Genomic DNA, 9,784 nt, shown 5'->3' with positions numbered 1-9,784 from the left:
ATGCGTTCAATAATTGGCTCAAACTTTCAAACATGGTTAGTGGGCTTTGACTTGATGGAATCATTGTCTGCTCAGCATATACATGATTTTAAGTGAACTATGACTGACAAAAATCTGCAGACTAGCTTTGACTTTTGGCAGACTGTAAATCACAGCAAAAACCTGGGCGATATTCAAGTAGTGTATTCCACCCTTAATAGGTGGTTTGCAGTCACATGATTGTGTTGACGCACGGAATGCAGATGGAGGGCAAGGAGTGAAGAACGCAATGGACGAGATGGAGGAAAATCCGTACTACTTTAGATGCTATTACAAGAGAAATATATAAACAGAACAACCCGGTCTCATCCCAAGACGTCATATAACTGACGTTTTGGGACGTCTTTTGACCATACGTCAATATTCGCCTTTTTGGGGCCCCCTTAAACGTCGGTAGATGAGGTTATGGGATCCTAACTCTACCCCATACCTAAACCTAACCCTAAACCTAACCCGTCACCTAACTGACATTAAAGGTAAAGCGTCAGTTGCATGACGGCCCGGGATCGCCATCTACCGACGTTTAAGGGGGCCCTAAAAAGGCGGATATTGACGTATGGTCAAAATACGTCCCAAAACGTCAGTTATATGACATTTTGGGATGAGACTGTGTTAAACAGAAAATCGAAACATATGTTGGACGTGATCCGTTATGAAGGGGACCGATTTTCAACTGAATTGAGAGATTTGCCTGCCATCGAGGCTATAGATATCAGCAACTACCTCGTCTTACAGACATACTTTGACTTTACAAAGTTCGGAAACTGGTACGTTACACAAACAGCCACATAAGTGTATTTTAACACAAGAATAATGTAATTATAAGCCACATAAATAATGTATTAACTCACATTTGACGAAGTGATCACTGCACACACCAACCCGGTCTCATCCCAAGACGTCAAATAACTGACGTTTTGGGACGTCTTTTGACCATACGTCAATATTCGCCTTTTTAGGGCCCCCTTAAACGTCGGTAGATGAGGTTATAGGATCCTAACTCTACCCCATACCTAAACCTAACCCTAAACCTAACCCGTCACCTAACTGACGTTAAAGGTAAAGCGTCAGTTGTATGACGGCCCGGGATCGCCATCTACCGACGTTTAAGGGGGCCCTAAAAAGGCGGATATTGACGTATGGTCAAAAAACGTCCCAAGACGTCAGTTATATGACTTTTTGGGATGAGACTGTGTTACACACACACACACAGGCATTATCCCATTCGGCTCCTCCTGACCGCAGACGTAGGTTTGCAAGGGATTTTTTCCCGGTGTTTTTCTGTCAATTTCTTGTATTTTCCTCCCTTATGAACAACAACTTTTGGCACACGATAAAAACTCCTCGTGCGGTTTGATCGATTTGAGCAACCATAAACGACGCAAAACATAGGCATTTTGAGTGTATTATAGTGCTTCCTAAATATAGAAAATCACTTCCTACCGTCCATCTGCGTTTCGCGCCATGGCAACGCAGTGGCGTGACGTCACGTGAAAACAAGCTATTATCATTGTTGTATTATATAAAGTCACAATTCAATTGGGAAATATAAAGTCATGAGAAATAAACTCATGATTGTGACGAATAACGTTTTGTTGTTGTTGTTGTTGTTGTTTTTCCGATTAGGCAAAAAAAGTTTTCATAACTTGTTGCAACACTTGTTGGAAACATTTTAATATAAAACGTAGTTGCACAGCTGAATATAATGACCATGGATTGAACCACATCATCCAATTAACATAATTTTGACAGGAATGAGAGTACGGTCAGATAAAGTGCACCCAAGCCTCCTGAGAGATGTCCATCATGGTGCATTTGGACAGTTGTTTAGTGTAAGTTTGAAGGCATGACACAGGATGCCCAAATGACGGCAAAATCAAGTGAGGAAACACACCTGTCGAGGACTGGGGGATGTGAGCGAGTTTGAGTATAGTGATGACAGAGGGTATGCACTTCTGCTCTTTATTATGAAGCTTAGCAGCTGGGACACATACATGCGTGTATATCATAATCTAACTCTGTGACAAGGTTAATGGTTTATAACGGTCCTGAATACACACTCCAACACTGTAGCTCAGCACCTGCTGCTGTTTCACATGGAGACTATTTGAGTGTGCTTGTATTTCTGGATACCTGACCAAACACACAGTAAAATCATTGCTCAGCATGATGACATGATTTAGTGAAGCCTTTTCTCAGGTTCACATGTTCATATAGCCTATTTTATAGGAACAAAATGACAATTTACTGTTTTTTTCCTCCTTCTTACGGTCTCTAATGCATGGGCACAAGCATTCTTTCCCCCTGGACCTAATTAAGGAAATACAGGTGCAGCTGGGCCACTGAAGGGATGCCGGACGACTTGTCGAAGGAGTGAAGAAAAGTGTGTTGTGATTGGCAGGATGAAATAAGCACGTTATTTTTTTCATTTGCAACTTCTTTTTGAAAGCTTGGATTGTTATGTTTGGCACAAAAGCCCTGAAACATGAGATTCCCATTAGGTCTGATTGAAACTGAAGGGCTCAAACTTAATCATTTAACAATTTAAAAAAATATTTTATGTATGAAATGCATCACCACTTGATGCGCTTTTACTTTTTCATGCAGCTTGTCCAAATTTCTAGTTTAGACATGGCATTGTGTACTGCAAATATTATTTGTTCTTATGATGCTTGTGATGTCTTCATTTCTAAATCACTGTTGAATAAAGCCTCTGTCTAATGATTGCAAATGCACTTGAGTGCATTATATGCATTTACTTTATGCTATTGCGATTACAGGAAACTGTCACAGAAAAGAATATATGTGAAATAGCTGCTTAACATATAGTGCGTTGTGGACAAAAATACATTGGGCTTTTAGGGTTTGTTATGTTTTTTTTTTTTTTTTTAGATGACATCATTGGTCTGGTTTATCCTGCTAATGAGATTATCTCATATCTCTGTTCCAGACAGTGTGTATATCAGACAGTCTGCCAAAAACAATCTGGCGATATTTATCATTGGAACTCTCTATGTTACGAGGGGCTTCGGCGAGTCAAGTTTTTTATTTTCTGTTACTCTGTCCATTCACTTGTTTCTCTGTTCTCTTTGACTTAAAAGGGCCTGGATCCAATCGGTCATGTCGGTTCTGTTGTTATTGGTGAATGTCCATGTATGTGTGTGTGTAGCATCCCTTTCTTCCTTCTTTAACGGTCATCTTTTCAGAAATATTTTTTGCACTTGCCCCATAATAGCTAGCTTCAAACAGATACTGTATGTATCCATACTGTTCCATTCTTTAGAAATCATAGTGACCTCACTATGTCAGTGTTAATTAGTCACCATCATTATACCACATGTTGTGTGTGTGGATGTGTGCGTGTTTATGTGATCCAGGCCTGTAAGACTGCTGTAAAAAAAATATCTTCATGATTTGTAATCACAACATTTTTTCTTTTGTCAAATCAACTTAATTTATGTAGTTCAGATAACATAATATTTTGAGTTTTTGATGATTAAATCAATCTCCTTCATTGTATTAACTCATTTTTTCCATTTCAATGAACTTAAAATTTTAAGGCAATCAGGTTACTTATTTTTTAAAAGTTAAAAGTTTTTAAAAGTTATTTTTTTAAAGTTAAACCAACAATATTTTTTTACAGCGTGGGAAATCAAATATTTGGTTTTTAAATATTTGAAACTCTCTGTATCTTCACAGGACTTAAGAAAAGTTTCAATCAGAACCTGGAAGATTTTTATGCATCTTTGTTGTTGTTTTGAAGCATGCAAACAGTTTAGATTTTTTTAGAACTTTACAGGCCCTTGCGAAAAAGAAGTTCACTTTAGCATACTAAAAAGCATACTAGCTCAGAAATAATATAATGAAGTGCGATCTAAATGTAATGCATGCTATTCACAATTAAATAAAAAAATGTATTTTACTTTATTTTAAATGCAATTAGTTGATTTTAAGAGTGCTTCTTTGACACACTTAAGTAGAAATAAATAAGAATTTATCTGCTGAATTTTGTAGGCAGGTCAAGATGTACATGTAAATGTACTGTAAAGCAATACCAATGCTTTATGTTTGATAAAAATAAATTAATAATAATAGTAAAGATTATTAATATTATAATAATTGCATGAATATTTCAATCTGTTGTATTTCACAGGTGGTTTAAGACTGGATTTAGATTTTTTTTTTAAATGTACTTTAAGGGAATACTAATTTTTTGTCTGCTTTAAAAGCTGTGTAATACTGTAATTATAATGTACATTTCTCATAATGTAAAAAATGTTGTTACATGATGAGCTCAAGATTTTATTATGTTTTGAGAAAATCATTACATTATGAACATTTTATTACAATAATAAGTAACAGTTATTACACTGGGAAAGTTTTTTGTTTCTTTAAATTACAACCAAATATTAAAACACTGATTTAAAATGCACTTCATTTGACATTATTACAAAGTGCACTTAAGTGTGTTAAGAAACAGTCATGAAAGTGTATTCTCTGTAAGTACACTTAAGTGGCCTTTTATTTCATTAATGTTATATTATCTGCAAGTACAGATTTTTTTAAAATATACAAGATTTAAAGTTCACTACAAGTGCACATTCAATTAAGCGGAAGCAGTTTGGAAAAAGGATGGATGGACTATCAATGTGAACTCCCTTTGAACTGTACTGTGTACACCATTTCATACCCATAATCATGTTTAATGACGCTAAGACGGTATTGTATTCAAGGAACATATTTAATACAGTTGCAGTAGTTAGTTACAGAAGTTTCAAAAAATATAACATTATTTCATGAATATATATTTACACCCCACAAATTTGTTCCCTTCCTCCACTTGCCTTCCTTTTTTTTCCCAGAGACATTTGTCACCAGCCATCTGTCTGTCTGTCTCCACAACCCCCCCCCCCCCCCCCCACCCCAAACACCCCTGTCCCACCCCACCCCAAACCCTGACTCTCTGTCTGCGCTTTAAACTATCTAATCAAGCAGCATCACCTTTGCACTGAAACACACTCACACACGCTCATCAAAAAAACACACACATTCACATCAGGGAGTTTAACAAAAATTATAATTTTTTATATCTCCTCTTAACAAGTGCTACAGATACTGAACACATTTCTGAACATTTTCTTAGCAGAAAGGAAAATAGTACGAAAATACTGTACAATTTGCATCTCTACACCAGTGTATACAGGCTTCAACACAAACGCACACTCTTACAACAGCACAACCCATGGTGTCGGCCCAGATCCGGCCCACACGTGGATTCCACACAGTCCAGATGTGAGCCGAATCTGGGCCGACACCATGTTGCAGTCTGGGACTCTAGTTCATCCTCAGAGCAGAATCACTGTGGTCAGCATTGTTTGAATGTTTGTGACAAATCTGACCTGATTTTGAGTGTGTCAAAGCTGACGAAAAGGTGTCAGCAAACATAAATTCACACATGCATTCAGACAAAGTCACATCATTCCGGCACTTCATCCACGGATACAGTAGAGTACACCAAACTATGAGTGTTATTTACAAACATAAAGCAATATGTTCTCCAAAGTCCATCAGTTCACCGCCAGTCAGAACGGACCAGCCGTCAGTAGATCTCCAGCTTTTTTTTGAACCCCTTCAACCCAGTGTTTTCTCTTCAACTTCATGTTTTCTGTTCTTCTCATTGAAATCCCTCACACTTTGGTGGCCAGCGACTGCACCTCCGACTTTTGAGTCTGGGCGCTGAGGGTTGAGGACATGGAGCTCATGTGCCCATGCATGGCCTTCTTCAGGTTCAGCAGACACAGGCACTGCGAGCGAAACCGCAGGTCAAAGAACGCGTAGAGGAACGGGTTGAGGCAGCTGTTGATGTATGCCAGGCATGTGGCGTAAGGATGAGCTAGAAGCAGGAAGTTGAGGAAGCCACACGAGGTGGGTGCCAGGTCCAGGTAGGACAGGGCATCCATGCTTTTCAGCACATGGAAAGGCGTCCAGCAGAATGCGAAGATCACCACCAGGGTGGTGATAATCTTGAGAAGACGGCGCTTCTTCTGGTCTTCCTTGCGCAGGTGGCTGAAATGGCGGGTGACCGTGCAGCCGATGAAGCAGTAGCAGACAGTCATGGCCAAGAAGGGCAGAAGAAATCCGAGAGCGGAGGAGGAAAGGCTCAGACCCGCAATCCAAAGGGATTCGTGGTCCTGACTGTGAGCGACCATGCTGAAGTCCATCGCACAGGTGGTGCGGTTGTTCCCAGCGTCATTCACTGTAGTGCGGAACAGGAGAGTCGGCACGGCCAGCAGGCACGAGAGGAACCAGATGGCACCCAGAGACGCCAGCATGGTGCCACGGGATCGGAGCCGGCCACTGGACAGAGAGTGGACGATTGCAAGGTAGCGGTCAAAACTCAGGCAGGTCAGACAGAAGACACTTGCGTACATGTTGACCAGCACCACGTAACTGCTGATCTTGCAGAGAGCCACGCCAAACGGCCAGTGGTAACCCAGCGCGGTGTACACGGCCCACAGCGGCAACGTGATGACGAACGTCAGGTCCGCGAGCGCCAGGTTACCGATGTAAACATCTGCCGCGCGGCGTTTGGATTTCGCGCGCCAGACAGTGAAGATAACCACGCCATTCCCGGAGAGACCGAGGATAAAAATGAGCATGTACAGCACGGGGATGAGAGAATAAGACGGCTCCCACTCCGAGTAGTCGCATCCAGTATCGTTATAGTCATAATAGTCATACGTGTCGGCGTATTCCGGCGTTGGCTCCATTTGGTTGAGCTTTGAGTCCTTCAAGATTTTTCTTCTTTTTTTTTTTTTCTTTTTGTGCAGTTTTATCCGAATCTCTGAGAGTTCAGATGGAATGTTTGGACTCTTCTGACTGAAACGAGAGTCTGGGGTAAGTTTCCCTCACTGGAAGCTGAAGCGCGTCTGTGTGAGGGAGAGAAGCGCCCTGTCTTTTTAAACTCCAGACTTCTCACCCCTCCCTCTGAACCCATATATCGGACCCCTTATCTCCACACACACACACACACACACACACACACTCTCCCACCCACCACGGCCCCCCCGGGCCACGCAGTCGGCAGGAGCGAGTGTGTGTGTCAACAAAGTGAGCTTAACTCTTTGTTTTTCTTCTTAATGAAAAAGTAATGGCTTGCTCGTCTTTCAAGTTAGATTTAGCTTAAATTGTCTGACAAAATATTTTTGCGTCACGTCTCATTTACGGCACTTTTAAAATAAAAATGAGTCACAGTCGCAGGATTTCAATGGATGTTGTTAACTTTTCCTTAACATTTGTTCATTCATGTCATACAGACTTAAACATTTATCAAATAAATAATAGCCTACACGAATTAGGCCTATTTTTATTGCCTATTGTTCCGTCAAATGAGATTAGTTAAATTGCTTCCTGAACGTTTTATGTGCTATAGCAAAAACGTATAAACATTTTCCAACACTTTTGAATTTACGATGGAGGACTCATTTAATCGAGCGTGACAGAAAGAGACAAGTTAAATGGATGGAAACAATGTTAGGCCTATATAAATGGAAAGATTGTTGCAGTAAAGCATGATTTAAGAAAATACCCAGTTTAAGAGAAATTCCGTTTAAAATAGCCTAATTGAACGACATTAAATATAATTTCGCATTCAAAACTAACAGGAAATCTATAGACTGGGCTACACTTTTTTTTCTTTTCTTATAGCCATCTGAAATGTTCTATATTAGGCTATCCAAGATGTTCTCAACATGCGCTTTCCGTTAAAATACTCCGAGTGCATGTAAAAATAGCCTAATTGAACGACATTTTTTTTTTCAATCATTCAGTGTAAGTTTTAATTATTTAGGCTACTGTCAGTTTACACGATCGATCTGACTACATGACACTAGCCTACAATTACACTTATTAGCAAGCAAGCCTAAACAGGTTTCAGACAGGTTCCCAGTGAAACCAACGCCTAGTGACCAAATGATAATGTAAAAGAGGCAATGCTCTGTGATTTCCTCTCACTCAAACATTACATGAAGGTGACATGCAGTCACTTCAAACACTCGACTTCCACTACAGTGGAGCCTCTTTAATAGGAAGAGATTTACCTGCAGACACATTATTAAAACCCTTAAACGAAAAAAAAAAAAATACAAACTCACATGTTCCTTTAACATTACATTTAACAATATTACATCATATACCTACTAACTAACAAACCAACTAACTAACTAACTAACTAGCTAGCTTCACGTGCACTATAGGCCTAATATTCATTCGTAAAAAACCTTCCTTTCGGAGTTCATAGGCTAATTCCAGCGGTTCTAATAAAAATACATTGTTCGCTGTCTTAAAGCTCTACGAGTGTATTTAGTGATTAGATTAGACATGTCAGCAAAGGATTTGGATATGTGTGAATATAATTCGCAATTTCTTGCATTTATTTGCATGATAATAGCAGACACAAACTCTCAAAATAAACAAAAACAAAAGGAAACGACGCATTTGACATTAACGAGTTTCTCAAGGACGCGCTGTTCACGCGTTACACCCAATTTGTAGCACCTGAAAAGGGGCAGTTAAAGCGAAATAGCTTAGGCTGAATAGAAAGCAATTCACATTCAAAACAAACAGGAAAACTATAGGCTACACCTAACTTATTTTTCCTATTCGACGGATTATCGTCCAAGAAGTTCTTATGACCTCTCTGTTAAATTGGTCTTTGCATATAGGCTATATATGCACCACTATTTACACATAGGCCTACAAATCTTGTTTCACGCACTACACTCCTTAAATTAACGTGCAATCACATTTAGCAGGATCAGTGTGTAATCCATCAATCAAAACCTATCAGTGTCACTCTCCACAACACTGCGACATGGAGATCTTCTCAATCACGTATCTTTAACTCAAATGCTGGATCGCAATTATTTATAATAGGGGGGGAAATAATTATAGCTTATATTATAACACTTCAATCACAGTGTGAAGTAAATGTGTGACTACTGAAAAATAATGTAAAGAAAACAGAGGCATGAAATGCATCCCTGGCAAATTTGTTTAATCAGATTAGATATAAAATGTGTGAATAGTGGCACTTAAGACATACATTTGAATAAGAGGATGTTCACCATTTATTCTGAGGATACTGTCTGCACATGTCCACTTGTGGCATCAGATTGTGGTTTCATTCTGCACACTGAATCTGTGGTATGATCTTTTTTTTCAGTTTGTAAACATCTCAAGATTGAGATTCAGAACTCATTTTGAAAGACATACTCACCAGACATTTCAAGGTGAACTTGGCTAATTGAAAACACAATAGCACATGTCAAACAGATTGACCGATCATAAAAAAAAAAATGCTTATTGGCATAAAAAAAAGTTCTTCTTTAGTTTGTTAAAATGTTCTTCACATTAAAAAAATGTTTTTTTAGGGAAGCCAAAATGGTTCTTATCAAAAACCCCTTTTGCAACTTTTATTTTATAAAGTGCATACTGAAAGTCATCATAGGCTAAGTAGATTAGATCCCTGATGGGTCTTTACCCCTCAAAACACCTGTTGTACTTTGAAATTACTTTAAAGGCAAGCAATATGCAATGTCATGGTTCATATCTTGGCATTATTATTCACGGCATTCAGATTTATTAAAATATTACTTGTAGCCATTAATTATTGTATAATTTCTAAGTTCGCATAAAGTCAGTGAGGTACTCCTGCTGTGCAAAAAGGCGACTGGGTTGCTCTCTG

The 9,784-nt window shown here is 39.1% G+C and overlaps 1 protein-coding gene across 1 annotated transcript; it reads right to left on the bottom strand.

Annotated features, from left to right (window-relative positions):
• Nucleotides 1–5,097: 5,097 nt before the first annotated feature.
• Nucleotides 5,098–6,989, bottom strand: aplnra (apelin receptor a). The gene has a single exon (XM_039663483.2). The coding sequence runs from the start codon at nt 6,807–6,809 to the stop codon at nt 5,727–5,729; it is 1,083 nt and encodes a 360-aa protein (XP_039519417.1). The 5' UTR covers nt 6,810–6,989; the 3' UTR covers nt 5,098–5,726.
• Between the last annotated feature and the right edge of the window lie 2,795 nt (nt 6,990–9,784).

This window comes from Pimephales promelas, chromosome 14, assembly GCF_988280905.1.
Source record: "Pimephales promelas chromosome 14, fPimPro1.hap1.1, whole genome shotgun sequence".
NCBI classification, from domain to species: Eukaryota; Metazoa; Chordata; class Actinopteri; order Cypriniformes; family Leuciscidae; genus Pimephales; species Pimephales promelas.
The sequence above is the reverse complement of the archived record's forward strand: the minus strand, read 5'-3'. Positions and strand labels throughout refer to the sequence as shown.